This window comes from Ceratosolen solmsi, unplaced genomic scaffold (assembly GCF_000503995.2).
Source record: "Ceratosolen solmsi marchali unplaced genomic scaffold, CerSol_1.0 scaffold8, whole genome shotgun sequence".
Classification (NCBI taxonomy): domain Eukaryota; kingdom Metazoa; phylum Arthropoda; class Insecta; order Hymenoptera; family Agaonidae; genus Ceratosolen; species Ceratosolen solmsi.
In genome coordinates this window covers 442,556-460,393 of record NW_011948439.1, presented here as the reverse complement: position 1 = coordinate 460,393, position 17,838 = coordinate 442,556, and the positions used below count along the sequence as shown (strand labels likewise).

General features: G+C 37.0%; 4 protein-coding genes across 11 annotated transcripts in view; 2 read left to right on the top strand and 2 right to left on the bottom strand.

Moving 5' to 3' along the window:
- Ada3 (transcriptional adaptor 3) overlaps positions 1–1,288 on the top strand; it is a 1,617-nt gene extending 329 nt beyond the window's left edge. Inside the window, 2 exon segments of the mRNA XM_011503604.1 lie at positions 1–486; positions 557–1,288. The exon segment at positions 1–486 is cut by the window's left edge and continues 11 nt beyond it. Of these exon segments, the coding sequence (XP_011501906.1) occupies positions 1–486; positions 557–1,116 (1,046 nt within the window). The 3' untranslated portion in view covers positions 1,117–1,288.
- Positions 1,289–2,349: 1,061 nt separating this feature from the next.
- On the bottom strand, positions 2,350–6,556 carry ATPsynC (ATP synthase, subunit C). 4 transcript variants are annotated; one of them, XM_011503597.1, is made up of 5 exons: positions 6,431–6,556; positions 4,213–4,290; positions 3,979–4,080; positions 3,669–3,774; positions 2,350–3,045 (listed from the first exon to the last, which is right to left on the bottom strand). In XM_011503597.1, the coding sequence occupies exons 2-5, from the start codon at positions 4,255–4,257 to the stop codon at positions 2,882–2,884; spliced, it is 417 nt and encodes a 138-aa protein (XP_011501899.1). In that variant the 5' UTR covers positions 4,258–4,290; positions 6,431–6,556; the 3' UTR covers positions 2,350–2,881. The 4 variants fall into 4 exon arrangements, with proteins under 4 accessions (XP_011501899.1, XP_011501898.1, XP_011501902.1 ...); XM_011503596.1 differs by lacking the exon at positions 6,431–6,556 and adding an exon at positions 4,766–4,860; XM_011503600.1 differs by lacking the exon at positions 6,431–6,556 and adding an exon at positions 4,481–4,756.
- Positions 6,557–8,402: 1,846 nt separating this feature from the next.
- LOC105365515 (juxtaposed with another zinc finger protein 1) lies at positions 8,403–10,960 on the top strand. Its single transcript, XM_011503708.1, has 5 exons — positions 8,403–8,531; positions 9,567–9,749; positions 9,860–9,971; positions 10,269–10,412; positions 10,531–10,960. The coding sequence occupies exons 1-5, from the start codon at positions 8,432–8,434 to the stop codon at positions 10,958–10,960; spliced, it is 969 nt and encodes a 322-aa protein (XP_011502010.1). The 5' UTR covers positions 8,403–8,431.
- A 3,858-nt stretch (positions 10,961–14,818) lies between these two features.
- The window catches only part of drn (zinc finger AN1-type doctor no), a 33,754-nt gene continuing 30,734 nt past the window's right edge, over positions 14,819–17,838 (bottom strand). For 3 of the 5 annotated variants that reach the window (XM_011503593.1, XM_011503592.1, XM_011503591.1), the window contains 3 exons: positions 16,151–16,630; positions 15,568–15,736; positions 14,819–15,484 (listed from right to left, as the gene is read on the bottom strand). In XM_011503593.1, the coding sequence (XP_011501895.1) occupies positions 15,336–15,484; positions 15,568–15,736; positions 16,151–16,435 (603 nt within the window). In that variant the 5' untranslated portion in view covers positions 16,436–16,630 and the 3' untranslated portion in view covers positions 14,819–15,335. Of the gene's footprint in view, positions 15,485–15,567; positions 15,737–16,150; positions 16,631–16,746; positions 16,765–17,274; positions 17,346–17,838 lie in introns of those variants that run through there. The other 2 variants (XM_011503594.1, XM_011503595.1) reach the window with 2 other exon arrangements.

Here is a 17,838-nt window from a genome sequence, read left to right as displayed (position 1 = left end):
GTGGCAAGGGTTTAGCTCTGATCGACAAAAAATTAAGAGATGACAAATTAAAGCCTAAAGAAATTGGTCTTAAATCACAATCTCCGTTACCAGCTAAATTACTAAAACAACGAGCAATGGGGAATTCAGCTAATCAAGTGGTGCCAAATCCTCATGAAATCGTTAGAGTCGAGGGATCGAAATCCGATAGTCATACAAAATTATTATTACCAAAAAATGATACATTAAACAAATTTTGGGCTTCCATAGATCCTTATTGTGCAGATATTATGCCTGATGATATTAAATTGTTGGAAGAATTAATAGCTAACCATGGTGATATTGGAGAGTTTAAAAAAATTCCTGCATTAGGTCGGCATTATAGTTTAATGTGGGCGCATAATGATTTAATACAAGAAGAAGACGCGGGAAATCCAAATAGAGACAAAAAGAAAAATAGAACAGATTTTTCTCTATTAATGTCAAAAGTAGATAAGAAATCAAATGGTAATTTATTTTCTTTGTGCATTGATTATTATTTTACTCTCATTATGCTAAAAGTATTTAAATTTTTTAGGCATAGCTGGTCCTCTTACACAAAGGCTTGTCTCAGCGCTTCTAGAAGAAAATGTTTACGTAGCCAATAATAATACGGATAGTAAATTATTTCGCGACGGGGATCCTCCAGTTTTGAGAGACTTAACAATTCAAAATTCAATGAATCTTGAAATGAGAATGCACAAGGAATTGGTGGAGCAAGGAATTCTTGAACCAGATTCGCAAAAAAAGAATCAGGATGACGATGAAATTGTAGCAGAAATTAAAAGATGTCAGCGAGAATTAACTGCTCTCTCTAGTCATAATGAAATGCAGTTAAAAAGATTGCTTCATCTTGCTCAAGAGGAAAGTAAACGACAGTCTTTAAAACGAAAAATTGGTGCAATCGACAATGAAGTTGTCGAACATTATGAAAAATTACTTTTAGCAAAACAGAGAAAAGTACCATTGACTAGAAAAGAACAAGAAAAGGCATGGGCTTGCTTAAAGGAAAGAGAAAATCTTCTTGAACAATTAAATATGCTACCATCTAATAGTATTGGTGAACCTATAAAAGTACTAAATGATACTTTAACATAGTACTAATTCATCGCGAATTATGCAAAACTTTAGTTTTGATGCCAAGAATAATATTCTTGTATCAACTTACTGTATTGAATTTTGACTAGGCAGCCAATGATTCATCAAAGCAATGATGACATTAAATTATGTAAAATCAGTATCTAAAATATTTATAAACAAACATTTTATTTCCAACAGCATAGTTTTATCATTAAAAAGTTGTAGTATAAATAATAACTCGTGTAAACAACATTATCCATAAGAAGTTATTTTAAATTGTGCAGCATTACTTACTGACACAATCAATAAACTGAAAAAAAACACTTTAAATTAAAGTATAAATATATGTAGAATCGAGTATGGCATAATATTTGTGAAAACCACTTCTCGATTCTTCCAAGTCAAATAAGTGTAATTAATAGAAATTGTTTAATTATATAATTAAAGCAAAGGTGATACAACGTAACATAAAAAATTTATTGTGACTTGTATTGTCAATAGGTTTGAAAAGCTTACTTTTTAAATCAATTATAATTAAACTTGCACATTTACAAATCATTTTAGCATTTATAAGATATAAGTGCAGACAAAAATTACAAATTTTGTAAGTAGAAGACTAAGTTCATATATTCTTTAGCACAGGTTAAATTTTGATGGCATGGTGTATATGCATATGTATATATATATATATATATATATATGTATGGATATCTGATATATTTAATATTTTCAAATTAGAAAATTCGTATATCAATGTATAAGAATGTCACAACTTTCAAAAAATGTAATTTCAATTTAAACTTTTGTAGCTCTAACTAATAATTATGCAAAATATTATGCCTCATCTGTAAAGTATATAAATTAAAGAATCAATATTTTTTAAAGTCTTATCGAATCTTTATGTTTTAAAAACTGTTTAATCAATGTAATTTATAATTTATTATATAATATTAAAAAACTATGTTTACTATAATCATTATTCTGAAATATAAATTTTTTTTCTTTTTTTTTTTGATATAAAAGTTCAAATTAATTACTTAACAATTATTAAAAATAAAAATTGCATTGTAAGAATATGAATTGAATTTGTAAGATTGTCAAAATGTATTATTTCATTTGTTATACATTACACATTTATCTTTATATTTATGTATCATAAATAAAAATTGAAAATAACTGCAAATAAAAATTAAAAATTTTAAATTTTATTTATATGTAAATGTATGAAAAGGTTGATTGAAACTAAAGGCATCTCACGACAAAGGTGTTTATTCGATATCACTGTACAGATTCCTCGTCAAGAGTTACCTCGACACTTGCATACACAACAGCACAACAATGATGAATTGCTTAGGTAACAAAAGTGTGAAAAAATTTTATCTTTAATAATCGCATTGACACTAGGGCATTTGAGTATGTACGTGTATGCGCGTAAAATGGTTCTTGATAAATTTGAGACGAAAATTCATAACTTCATAACAACATGAGATAAGCTACCAGATGGTAAACCATGAAATGAAATTATTGAGAACAAGTTCATGACTATTTTAGAGGAATTTATAAAACGACTTATAATCTTCTTGTTCTCTGTTTTATAGACAGCCCAGCGTTTCTTTTTCTTTATATTGTCGCACTGTTGCTCTTCATTGCAGCAAATCGCTAGTTCCCGTAATATCATGGACTGAACCGCATACCAGAAACAACTGCCTCTTCGCCGAGGTCAGAGGATGCTGTCTTGGCAGTGATGCTCTAGAACTATTGGTATTTTTATGGAAATTTTGACTTAGAAAGCAAAGAGAATTAGAAACGCCATCATAAGACAGAAAAGCCCCATGGCTTCTGACAAGGCAAATCCTAGAATGGCATACGAAAAGAGTTGTTGTTTAAGAGATGGGTTCCTGGCATAACCAATAATAAGTGATCCAAACACTGATCCAATACCAGCACCTAAACATTTTATAAAAATCAGTTATTTCCTTAAAAATAAATTACAACTTGTCAGCATATTACAAATATATAACTTAACGTACAATTACTACAAAATTATGTCAACTTGAGACATGTACTTATATTATGAATTTAAAAATGTAGTTAATTAGGTCTCTCCTTATAAGAATTCAAGCAGCAAGCAGGAATAAATATGATCAAAATGCAAAGAATATAATAAAAGCCAGCGTTTGACAAATTAAGCCCATCACTTAGGTTACAGCAAAGCCAAGTAGTGCATAGGAGAAAAAGTTCTACCTTTAAAGGATTTCTTACATAACCAATTATTAAACTCCTAAACAATGCACCAATACCAAATGATGATAAAATATATGGGAAAAAAAAAGAAGAAAAAAAAGATAAACAATACACAAATAAATATGGACTGACAATTATTAATACCATGCATGAAAGCAAATATTCATATTATGTAATGATTGCATAATCTTCATAAATACTTTCAATGACAATGTAGAATATTAGGATATGGGTATTACTAAAATCAAAATCAATTTCAGATGGGTTAAAGTTATTAATCGATAATGGTGCAAAGGTTAAAAACCTTCTATAGCCAGATTGCTTACCAGATCCTGCGACTCCGACAGTGGCAGCGCCAGCACCAATGAATTTGGCTGCAGTGTCGATGTCACGACTGATCGTCGATGTTTGGAAATTACGTACAGCCGGTGACTGAAAATATTGAAATTAGAAAATACTTCACCAACTAACTCCATTAACTTAAGATAAAAAGTGCTACAAGCTTGGCTTGCCTCTTCCTTACATAACTCAGAAATGTTATGCAATTAGAAATTGAAGTATTAATGGAAAAGAAACGAATATAAAATAAACGGAGTTAGAAGAATGAAAAAATTGGAGATAAAAAAATATACATACTAGGCTGACTGGTGTTTGAATTTCCTGGCAATGTAGAGTTTGATTTTGGTTTAGCAACGCACTGCTTATGGGCCTAGCATAGGCCTTTGTGCCAGAAACCAGCTAGAAAATTATGAGGGAAAAAACGATTCCAAAGTGAATACTTGAACGGAGCTATTACGTAACGAGAAAAGTGTCGGAGGTGCTTTTACGTCGCCAATAAGGCAGACGACGAACAACCCCCGTGATACTCACGCTAGACCTTACAACCGGAGCGATGAATCTACTATAGGCGAACATGTTTAGCTTGACTCTGTCTTCTCACGAATAAACCTGCAACAAGCCGCAGATGCGTTAGGAGGTACCTGGCGGGAGGTCGAATATGAGTTAAGGTCGAGGGGAAGGAAAATGTTCAAGTTATTAAAATTACCCTCCGTGCGTAAAGTATTTTAAAAAATGGAACAAAGCGCGATGGACGAAGGCGGTTTAAGGTCAGCAGCGAACGGTCGAGACGTTGGCTCACCCAAAGTGACTACCGAGCGACGACGGCACACCGAGAAGGAAGAAGAACGAGCGACGATGAAGAGCGCGGATGTATCACCGTGGTACGGCGGAAAACGGTACTTTGCGAAAGAGTTACGTAACGTCGGGGCGGCCGCGCGCGCACGTGGCTTTTCGCGCGTGAGAACCGATTTTCCCCTGGAAGAGCTAAAGAAAATTGGGTGCAAGGGCCAAAGGGATCGGCCCCCGAGCTAAGCGGGGATGAGGCCACGGAGCGAAAGCCCAGAAGCAGCGCGTGACTACTTACTGCAATGACACGAGTGCAATTCACCGGCGATACTTTGTCTCTTTAACGCACCCACAAAGTGCTTGAAAAGAAGAGAGAAAATGGCTGCCGTTGGAAGCCGTCATAGCCGTCGCAAGCGCCACCGTTCCCGCCCCTTCCACTTTTATCTTATGCTTTAACCGAATACGAATACACCGCCTTTACCTCCACCTCTGACTCCGTGTCTCCTATCTTCCTCGCTGTTTGGCATCGTTGACGACGACCGATAGACTCAACAAGCTTATAAAAGCATATGCATTATGCCTAAAGCAGCGATGGCAGCGATATCAGAATATACCGACTTATTATCGGTCTTCTCACTTGGTGACGACGCCACTAGGTAAAGGGTACGAGGTTCCTCATATTTATTGTAAGTTTTCATGATGGAAAAAGACTCCCGATCAACGAATCCGCGTCACTTTGATTTTTATTATCCTGCGATTGTTTTATTTTATTTTATTTATTTATTTTTTTTTTTTACGATACTGCATAGCTGCCGTTTCAATCGTCTCAGCCGTTTCCATTTATCCTTTAAGCTGTCTCGCCTAATGCCATTTATATTATTGAGTCGATTCAACTTGCTCGACAATATTCGAATTTCTTGCACATACTTTCGTAATAATTATAAAATTAGCAAAGCATTGCAACAAATTAACAATAAGAAACAAGAAGCAAGCAGCAAACGCGAATTATCCTTACTACCTCAAAATGTTATATCCTCTAACATGTATATTATTTTAATCTGGTTGATAATAATGATTACATTATTTGTCGTAGAAATAAATTATTTTCAAAATGTATGTAGTATTATGTAGTATTTACGTACCAGATAGCCAGTTTTTCGAATGATTTTGATTAAATTGCAAAATAATTTTTCTTTTTTTTCGCCTCGCCGCCCCCCCCCCCTCCGTTCATTTCATTTCAAATTTAATTGAATTAATTTTATAGCGACTATTTTAAAGAAAGGACGGAATACTAAACGGACGTTTTACAAAATTGGCATACACTGATGATAACGGTGATTTTTATTTCGAATTGTGCTGCACTTTAAATCCGAGGACTTTAATTACAATGTCTTCGCATACTACTTTCGACAAAAAACGTTTAAAATAGATGCTCTCATTTATCTGACGAAGGCGTGATGATGTGGATAAAGGACAGAAGGGAGAAAGGGAGGAAGGGAAAAAGTCGTTCTACGAATGGGTGTGCTGATACAGTGGAAAATTCACTGGTAAATTACTGGTTATTAGTAGGCGATTAGAGGTATTCTCGGTATTAGAACACTATTGATTAAAATCCAATATTTCTCGCAACGAGCCGGGCAATTAAAAAAATGAGTACAGGACAGAGCGATGAAATTAAATGTTCCAGAATCGCGAAATAAATCAATGATTCGTCTCGTCTGTTCGCCGTTTTACCAGACTTCTGATGTTTCTCCTGATCTCTCTTAGACGCCTCCCGTCGTTATTTAACGTTATTTGAGTACGTAGGAACGAGTGGACCCTGACTATGTACTCGCCAAGCTTCTAACCTCAAACATCATTGGCGTTCGACCCCCTTAAGTACTTCGTCGGATGCACAATTTAATTTTCAGGGCTCGCACTACAGCCAAAGCTTAGGATAGATAAAAGCAATTCTTGCACTTACCAAATAACAGAAGTTGAAGAGAGGTAAGTAGAGCTGCCGGCTTTTGGAATGTTGAATTGCCGAGTGCGAAAGCCTTGATGAGCAAAGAGGGACAGAGGGTTTGAGTGCAAGTTGGTGGGGCAGTTTTCATAAGACATTCGAAACAGCAAGTGTATCCATTTGCGTCAGGCGCAATTGAAGTCTGAGCTTATTGGCTAACCAACGAATAGTGTGCGTAATATAAAATTCCATTACTCAATGTATGTATATCGAGATATGTAACAGCACGGCCCGTTGATTAGATGCACGAACTTGAAGAAACAGAATTATAATCTTATCTACGGGAATATATTTAATAATTTACTTCATTTACATTTAATTCTTCATTACTTTTTTTTTTTTTTTTTTTTTTTTTTTTTTATTTATTTATTATTCATTTATTTATGTTTTTTTTTTTTTTATTCTGTTTAACATAGAATCATTTCAACTACATACGAGTGAAATGATCCCTCTCGGTATAAACAATTTGATTAAGGGCAGTACTCTTCATTTGCATTTGTCCGTTGATAAAATAAATGGTGCGGTATATTGATTTTGACATAACATCTCGCTTTAATAACTTTACATCGCATTAATAACTTTTATTAATATGAACTGTTAATTTTATAGCTTGTAGTTGACAAAAGTCAAATCAGCGGAGAAAATGAATCTCCCATGGAAAAGCAATGTAATTCTCTATTATTAAAATTAAATAAAGCGTTCGGTAAAATTCGTATTATCAAAAGCGCGCGCGCTCTCGCGAGAGCCAATAAGCCGAAATTTTCGTTTACGTAAAGCTTAAATAGGCGCGCAATATAATCGAACGAGCGGTGGTAAGGAAGAAACTCGTCGCAACAACCGGACCAACCGAGCTTCCTCCCGATTTCCCCTGATACTACATCTTGATACTATTTAGCCCTTTCTGTCTCTTTCCCACACTCTCGCGGCGCGCACAAGCGAGAACGTGGGTTAAATGGCGGCGCGTCGTACATCACGACACGATTCACAGCTCGACGCAAGCTCTTATCGATCGACCAATTGAATATAGTCGGCCTGGGGTTGAGGGGGAGGTTGAGGGGGGAGGGCAATGCGTCGTGCACGCGCGCATGCATGTGTGTATTGATAGCGTGTAAGCTTCTCTGGCGCGCTCCCTCCTTCCTTCCTTCCTTCCCTCTCGCATCGCGGCCTCTTGGTTCGCGCCGCGGCTCAGCGACTGTCCTGATCGAACGTGGGGATTCTCTCTCGCTCGCCACGATTTCGCTTTAACTTTTAATGAACGTCGCGCTCGGGTCTTCCACAGTGTAGTGAGCACACGCATCAAAAATCATCGCGAGGCATTTTCCATCACCCCCTCCCCTACTCATCCTCCTCGTCAGCCTCTTCGGTCGCGGATAGTACGACGACCTTCGGCCCCCTCGCTCATTTATTTTTCCCGTGGCCTCCCTTTTTTGTTCTGTTTTTCCTCATTTCGACCCACTCACTCGACTCCGTTCGTGCCTCGCGTTTCGTTCTCGTCTGCTTCGACTTTTCTTTTTTTCTCCCGTCTCTTTGATCCCGCATCATTATCGCAACGTGGTCATCCGTCCTTGTTCCGCTAGTGATTACTCGGCTGCCTTGCAAATTCGCGCACGTTTCGCGATTTTAAGCCGCCGATTTCCCCAACCACCCCCCGCCACTATCGTCATCGTCGCCGCCACTGCCGCCGCCACCGCCGCCATCGCCGCCGCCACCGCCACCGCCGCCATCGCCGCTGCCACCGACACCGACACCGACACCGACACCGACACCGACACCGACACCGACACCGACACCGACACCGACACCGACACCGACACCGACACCGACACCGACACCGACACCGACACCGACACCGACACCGACACCGACACCGACACCGACACCGACACCGACACCGACACCGACACCGACACCGACACCGATACCGACACCGTCGCTGCCCACCCCACTCTATCCCCCATTAATATGGCCGTATTCATGTTAAACGTCTGCAAATTCAACTCGTGCGGCCTGACGTTCAAGAGCCTGGGACACTTGATTCAGCACATCGAGGAAACGCATATCGGTAAACCGTCGACGAGTTTGCGCTCAAGAGGCGGCTGCGTTTTATGTGAGCCGGCGAGAGGGCATTTAATCGTAAGCTCAAGGAGGTTATCTGGGACCTCCTCGAACTACTTTATCGTCTCTCGCCTGGATATAAAACTTGTGTTTTATTACTTACTTCTCATTTAATAAATACGAATAAGTTCCGATGACTCGCGATTCTGGCAATAAATTGCATGGCTTTAACAAGGGCTGAATTTTTAATTCGTCCGGTCGATTTTACTCCTTTGAGTCGCAAAACTTTTTATACGCGAGTGCTACGGAACCCCCAACTTTGAAAGTCATGTCGCGATAATTCTTTTATTTTTTATTTTACCCTCCCTCCCCCCATACCATCCAACCCTTGAAATAAACGCGTTTTTAAAATTTATTTTATTTTCCACGCTCCTCTCTCTCCCTCCATATATATATATATATATATATATATATATATATATATATGCATGTATGTGCGTGTGTGTGTGTTGTAAATTGAATGATATCGTTGAAGCTTGGCTTGGAAATAATTTGACAAAATATTAATTTAATCATTGTCGACTCTAAGCAAAAGCCAATAGAGATGACAAAACAGAAGCCTGATACTGCCGCGTGAAAGCCCAAAATACGAACAAATACCAATAATCTATAATATTATATAAATATGTTTAATAATAGGTAAATGTTGTCCATTATCATTCAGGAATTTCATTGAATTTTTAATTGAATTTGTTAATTTTATTATTATTATTATTATTATTATTATTATTATTATTATTATTATTATTATAAGGTTTAATGGCCTGTCAAGCTTCGCGAGATCTTGAGATTGTAAAATGGTAGCTTAAAAAACTTATTTTTGTTCTTTTCATCCGTAAATCTAATGCTGTATGTGTTTTTATTGCTCGGGTGATTGCTACGGTGAGCCTATTATAATTACTATCATAAAGTGTAATAATAGTAAACCGCTTAAAAGACAATAGCGATGTAAAGAAGAAAAAAAACTGTTTACACTTTTCAGATTACGATCCCCATGTTGTGGAAAAGACGGAACAGCAGCAGCCACCTTGCATACCATTGAGTTATGTTCTTCGTTTCTTGACGGATGCCGCGAGAAGGGAAAATATCAAGCCTGCGCAACCAACCAGGCCCAATCAGTCTTGCCTCTCTGCCTCGGCGTGTGTGAAAAGTCTCACTCCGACAGGTAAAACTCGTTCGATGCGGATGAAAGAAAGAGAGAAGAAGAGAGACTTATTATTTCGCGTTCTTCCGCCCACCCGAGCGAGTAACGACGTTACATTAAGCACATTATAGGAAGTGAGGCAGAGGAGGGCGAGGATTTTGTTAGCGAACCAGAGGACAGCAACGATTCTTGGACTACTTTGGAGGAGTTCTCGACCGATTTTATTCTTCGTTACGGTAGCAGGTACGGATTGAATTGGTGAATATCACATTGCATTATTATAATTTTCAGGATAGCCACTCCATTGTTTCCTATAACGATTACGGCCGAGCATTGCATGTATGGGAGAATAGTGGCACAATAGTTATTGTAAAATATTAAAGAATTAAAAAACAAAATTAAGTGGTTGCATTCATGTAATATAAGGCTCCCGTGCGTTTGGTTTGAAAAGATCAAGATCGTTGGACAATTTTACAATTTCTTAGGTACACTATGGTCCCATCGATGAATCGGAATGACTAATCGTAAGAATTTTTTTAGGAACAACGCAAGCCAGAACGTAATTAGTCAGAGTAACAAAGACGACAAGCCGTTCGCTTGTCCAGTGCCAGGTTGTAAGAAACGTTATAAGAATGTCAACGGAATAAAGTACCACTCCAAAAACGGTCATAAAAATGACGGCAAGTACGTATAACCAACGAGCGCACTTGTCCATTAGTATGTGCTCGAGGCTCGCGATTTCTTATTCTTAGATATAAGAATATTCTCATCACGTCTAATTCACTTCGCCTTTCATTAAAAGGATACGGAAGGCTTTTAAGTGCCCTTGTGGCAAAAGTTACAAGACACCCTACGGCCTCAAAAATCACATGGCGATACGTCATAACGGGAGCACGCCCCTTCAGGTGAAGCTACCGCATGCGTCGAGCAAGCACAGGTTCGATAGTCAACCCGATGAGCGATCGTCCAGGTCCGGATTCCACAAGATGCCAAAGATGAAGGTGTCGGCGATCCAGGATCACGGCTATATAAAGCAGGAACACCGGCCGCCGTACTTGATACCTGAAGGGGAATGCGAGCCTGGCAGTGGCCTAGGTATCCTAACACCGGCCTCATCGCCGCCATTACCGAGCCCCAGTCAGGTGAAAACGAGCTCCGAGCCCTTCTATCAAAAGGAAAACGCCGACGTGAACTCTAGTCAAGGGCAAAGTGTCCTAAAGTGCATTAATTAATTAGCCTTCCTATCCAACCCTGAATTGAGAAGTGATCGGGAGGATCAGGAAGTGGAGAACGAGGGGGGGGGGCTACGGTCTCCTCGTGCCAACACTGCCCTTCCAAATGCATTGCCGAATGCCACTGCTGCACTTTGTTAGTGCTCGACATTCTACCCAAAAGCGAGCTTCTAAGTCATGGGCACAATTATATGTTTTTTTAATTATTATTACTATTACTATTATTATTATTATTATTATTATTATTATTATTACTATTAATACTTGTTGAGACGTGAAGAGAAAAAAAATTATATTAAAATGTGACTTCGTTGATTTGAAAACTTACTCTTGGCGATCATTGTTGGCAACTACACGTAGCGCATATACTCGGTACATTGTTGATTTATTATTATTATTATTATTACTATTATATTATAATATTATATTCATAAACGTTGAAAAGATGTAGAAAACAATTTTATTACGAATAAAAAAAAGACAAAGAATTTATTGTAAAATTTCGTTAAATGATCCATCCATTTTTTGTTTATTCGTAAGTCTCGTATTTCCTACTTATTACGCTCTTTTATGATTATTCCTGTTGATTTTTGTTTCGTTGTCATCTTTGTAATATATATATATACATATATATATATATATATATATATATATATATTCCAATTAATTATTCTAAATATGTGTTTAGAATAGAAATAATACCATTAAGTTTTGGTAAAAAAAAATAGGAAGAGGCAAGGAAATGGAATGAAAATGTTTGAAAGACTGATCTGTAAATATGATATTTTTCGTAAAATTTTGCATTATTAATAAGAGAATGAACCTATGACTTTATATTTCGATTCAAAGGATAGTAATCATTTCATATAATATATTAAAGTTCATGTTACTTTTAATCGCTTAAACATACTAATATCAATTTTAATAATTACAAGCATCTTTACGTCCTTATGTAGTCAGCCGAGTACAAACGCCACTTGAAATTCTTGCAGCTTCAATGTATTACTTTGTTTATATGTATTTATATGTGCTCATTTACACGTGTGCGTGTGCGCGTGTGTGTGTATGTAATTTTTACTTTTTTTATTCTTGTCCGACGACTTATATATTTTGTTTATCAAATGCATGTACATTGAAGCCTATTTTCAAACAATCATTCATCGCATTTGCACCTTTTTAACTCGTTTGCTCTCTATCGTACGGTCGCTCTCGCTAGGCAAGATTATTCCAATATTGCGATATACGTTAGAAAAATATGCTATGCCTAAAATAGGATAAAGGCCTGAAGGCAACCTCTCGTCGTTATTACCGATTAAACCGGTGCAGTTTTTCTTTACTCTCTTTTACACGTAAACTTTTGTCTGTCTCTCCTCCCCGCCCCTCACTCTCATTCTCTCTCTCTCTCTCTCTCTCTCTCTCTCTCTCTATCTATCTATCTATCTACTTGCTTTTTAAGTAATTTATCAATCTTGCTTTTCTTCTTTATTAATTTTAATTATTGCGGAGGCGCATAGAATCAAAAGAATTGGCGACATTATCAAGGTACAAATACATAGCTATATCAAACGACAGATCTAAGCACTTCCCGTAAAATAAAAACGCTTCATCGAGCTTCGTAATCAATAAGGACAAAGATGCTATCTTTAATAATCTGACGTTACAATTGGCATTGCTTAAACAATCGTAAACAAAAAAAACAGATAATATATTTACTCGATTAATCCTTCGTATTTCCTTTAAGAGCGACAGGTGTTGATAATGGAAAGAAAAAAATTATTAATTTTTATATAGTTCAGTTTATTTACAGGAAGACTTAGTCTGTCGTACGCTCTACAATGAAAAGAAATAAAAACAATGTCGATTTACTTTCCATTATTTAGACAGTTTAGCACAAAATCTTGTGAGAAATAAGGAATTCTGAGCACTCATTTAAAATAATTAAACGCGATTAAAAATATTTTTATAATCAAGTGAATAAATACATTGTTTAAAATATGCCCTTCAGGTACATAAAAACAACGGGAATACTCGTAAATATTTCATTTTTAATGTTTCTCTTGAAAAACCACAAAATACTCTAAAAATCTGAAAAAGCGATAAAATTATTTAAAATGAACACTCGTCCTTGGTAATTAGCAATTATAGTTATTCGCTTGAAAAAAAAAAAAAAAACAATATTTTTCATTTGTACTAAAAGTATTAATCGATCAGTGAAAAAGATGAATCGTTGGTTACATTATACGCATGAAATGCGAACCTAAAACTTAAAAAAGCGGTAATGTATCGAACACCTTGTCTCCATTAAGCTTAAGATATATCCGACGAGACAGACGTTTTCTTGGCTGATTGGAGTCTGCGTCTCATTGTTACGATATCGACGATTCATGTTTCTCAGTCGAAAATTTATTTTCTTTTAAACACAATAACAAGCCAGCGTTCGATTTCTGTTACTTGGGTTTGAAGGCTCTTTATTTAACGGGAGAAACCACAAAGTTAACGTATCGAATTGAAAAATCGTGTCCTCCGTACTGTCGGGCGGGAGGCCAAAAATTCGCTTTTATGCGCGCGACCGCAAAGTCCTTAATGCAACCGTTAAGAGCCGCGAAACAACAAGATTACGTAGAGTATCATAGGTGCATTCGGCCCTTTTTGCTGTGTCGCTTTTAAAATTTTTTTCACACCTAATGCCCGGCCTCTAGATTTTTTGTTTTCTTTCTACTAACCATTATTTAGATTTATATAATATATACCTAAAAATTGCAGCGCTGCGACGCAGCACCAAAATACTTCGCGCAGCATTTTTTCTTACCATTTTTTTTCTTTTATCTAATATAATATAACTCACAAAAAGGAAATAAAACAAGCGAAAAATGAAGAATAAAAAGAAGAAAACGAGAAATACCAACACTCGACTCCAGTCGTCGCAACAATACGCAGGTTTATAATAATATATGTATATATTTATGTATAAGACACACACCGATCCACACAAAAAGATCGGAGAACGAGGAACGGACGCGCTATCGTCGGAAGGATCTGTCGTCGGATGCTTAGCAGCAAAGAAAGTCACGCGGATGTATACGTGTAGCGGTTTCTTTTCTTATTTTTTTTTTCTTTTTTTTTCTTTTATGTTTTTTTTATTTTAAGAATAACGATTTTTAACGTAATTTCAAACAGTATTTAATGAGTAATAATGCTCGTTATATTCTCGTGAGATTGGACATAAACACACAGTACTACTTATATTCCATTGCATTATGAATCAATCGGCTAATATAGTTAATAATTATTAGACTAATCGTTTAACCTAGAATTGTGATCACCCATCAACGTCAGTCATCATTGTCTCAATGTAACATATCCTCTCTTCCAGACGTACATGCCCTATTTCTCTCACTCACCCACTATCTATCCACCTCTCGCAATACTCAACTAATTCATTGACACTATGAAAAACAAAAAACAATTACGAGTTTCGAATTTGCTCCTTTTTTCTATATATATATATACACATATACATACATATATATATATATATATATATATATATATATATATATATATTTATATTTATATATATATATAATCAATGGACTCGTCTTTCAATAACAAGATAAACCATTTCGTCGCTTTGAATCGACTGACTGCACCAGGAATTTATTCGTCTACTTAAAATAGATACTTTTTTCCTGCTCCTAAAATTTTCTCACATTTCCTTCCTCGTTATTTCTCCTTTTAAGTAAATTAATAAACGTAATATAGAATGATAATTATAATAAACCGTAATCATAATAATAATAGATAGTAGTTGTAGTAGTAGTAGTAGTAGTAGTAGTAGTAGTAGTAGTAGTAGTAGTAGTAGTAGTAGTAGTAGTAGTAGTAGTAGTAGTGGTAGTAGTAGTAGTAGTAGTAGTAGCAGTAGTAAGCTGACAGCAGTTAGTAACCAGATATTTTCTTGTATAAATCTCTCACTAGTTGAAAATCTGACAATGGCACTGGCAACCAAAATTAATTTTTTCGTTTTTGTTCAAACTCACTCATACTCGTACGCCCATACACGCTATCGGTATCTTTCTTTCCTGCTTTAACCAGGTCTCCGTATAATATTTATTTAGTCTACGCCCGAAACCCCGTTTCTCCCATTGTCATCTTTCGCTTGACAAATTTGTTCTCTTTCATTCTGTTAATTCCGCTCGCGCTCATTAGCACATTTTCTCTTTCTTTTTCTCTTTCTTTCTTTCATGTATATGTCCATCTGCTTTGTTCCTCGATGTGCAATCAGCTGCCAGATAATTTATCTCGTTTTCTTCGTGTTTTTTATATTTTGTTTATATAGTTATATAACCATTTTCCCAACGACTACACACTAAATAGTTCAAATTTTTTGCACTTTTTCACCAACAACAACTGGATTATTGCGCCGAATTTCTTGAGCGCCCATTTCTCTGTAATCAAACTTGCAATCGTGTTTGTCACTGTATCGGTGCACAGAGCAAAATAGTCCACCACATCGACATTCAAAACCTATAAATTAAAATTAGCATCATTAGAAAATTTTACATCAATTTTCAAACTCTATTCTAATTTTTAATTTTTTGCTCACTCACCAGTTAAACCTACTTTCTTGCGACAGATAGCACAACGGTTTTTCTTCTTTTTAAAGTCCTTATCAGTCTCTTTTCCATCAAAGCAATCATCTACATCTCCACTGCTTACCGAACCTTCTGCAGCTGCACTACTATTTCCTACTTCACTCTCTTGTTCATCCCTGCTTACCTTTAAATACAAGTTAAATGCTTTTAAAATAACAAATAAGTATCTCATTAGTTTGTTAGTATTTTTTAAGGTTAGATTTTAAAAATTGATCTTAAATTTTTAATACTAATATACCATTATAAAGATTAAGTTTTAATATCATTTTATAAAAACTGAAATTTAATAAAGAAAAGTTGCTTAAATTTTGTAATTAAATTTCTGAAAATTACTTTTTCCAATACAAAACATGTTAATTTAAAAAAGAATTTGCTTTTATTGGTAATTTTGCTTGTTACCATGGAAACTATTGACTTATAAGACAACTTAAAAACTCAATACAATTTCATATTAAAATGAAATTTTATACAACTACAGGCAATATAATAAAAGCGTTGTATAATAATAAAATTTAAAAAAAAACTCAAAATAACTCACTTCTTTTGAACTGGATAGATCTGTCGTTGGCTGGGGTATGGTCGGAATGGTAGGCTGGGCAGTTGTACCAGTGGAGGCAGGGCTGCCAAAACCGCTTTGCAACGTTCCAGCGTTACCAGAAGCGGTCTGTGAGGCTGGTACGGATGTCGCCGATACAGGCGGTTGTTGTTTCTTTTTGAGGTTCTCCTTATAGCAAAGAGAACAGAGGCCATCAGTGGCTGGTGAGCCATAAAAACCACAGCCGCTTCTACACAGCGCTTGCATAGGATTTGACTCGCGCTCCATGTTGTATTTTCTTTGTTTACACTTTCCAAGAATACAATTTCCAAGTTAAGTGGTAGAGGTAGATTTTAATAAACAATTACTTGAACACCCTAACAGTGGTCGACTGTTCCACAAACAATAGTAGCAAGTCTGCTGGTCCTGCAGCCTTTGCACTATCGATTGCTCCTTCGTATTTGGTTGTCACCACGTATTCACCTATAACACATACGAGTTGTTTGTTGAATTTGGATAGAATGCTTAGGTAATTATTATTATGATAATAATAATAAAAAAAAAAATTATATTAAAGTTATATATTCAAATCAAAGTACCGATGCACAGCACCGCATAATTATATACTATTGGCGAGTTCGTCGATAAAATATTCTTCTGAAATTTGAGTATGATCAAATTGTAAAACATAAAAAAAAAAAAAATTAAAAAAAAAGGGGGGGTATATTCTCGTTGAACAGTATCATCTGAGAGAAAGGTCACGTCATCTCGTTGGTCAGGAAGTAATACACATATTAATAGCGCGATCAAAGTTAAAACGTACGGAGAAAGTGATAGGGGCTGGGAAGAAATAGAGAAAGAGGACGAGATAGTTTAGTTACTTGGTTCTTAAGAAGCAGAAGCGAGAGTATGCATGCACGAGAGAGAGAAAGCAAACAAGAGAGTAAGCGCGCGCACACACTCGCAGATGCACGCACTCGCGTGCTCACATACGCACAATAGAAACTAAACGTATAAAAAAAAACATTATTCGGGAGCCAAAAGTCGCCTCGTCCTCGAGACCACGAGGTAATGATAGGCGTAAAGAGAAGACGAGGGCAGCAAGCGCGCAACCAACTTGCACTCACTTTCCAGCGCGCGACCGTCGTGTTGCAAGAACAGCAGCAGGAACAGGAGAAGGAGCAGCAGCAGCAGCAGCAACGGCGGCGGCGGCAGCAGCGGCGGCGGCGGCAGCAGCAGCAGCAGCTACAGCAGCAGCAGGATCCGAGGTACAACATGGAGTATAAGAAGACTGACACTGCTCACTAGCATTTAAGTATACAGCGCCGTATTCCTCGGACGACGCTAGCTACGTCGTTAGAGAACGAGCTCTCGCAGCCGTGCGAAGCTCGCGCGCCACCTCCTAGGGACCCGCGCCACCACCACCTCACGACGGCGTCTCACGCGAGACGCACACAACACTCGTTTCGTACGAGCGCGAAAGAGAGAACGCAAAAAACTCGACGTAACCACTCGTGTGCACGCGCGCGCGCGCGTGAGTGCGTGAGTGCGTGCGTGATGCGTGCATGCGAGCGCGCGCGCACGCGTTTCTGCCCCTCCGACCAATCAACTACGAGTAAGCGAGAGAAGAAGAAAGAAGGAGAGAATAATCAAGTCGAGACGAATCGTCTCGTCTCTTAAGCGCTCATTCT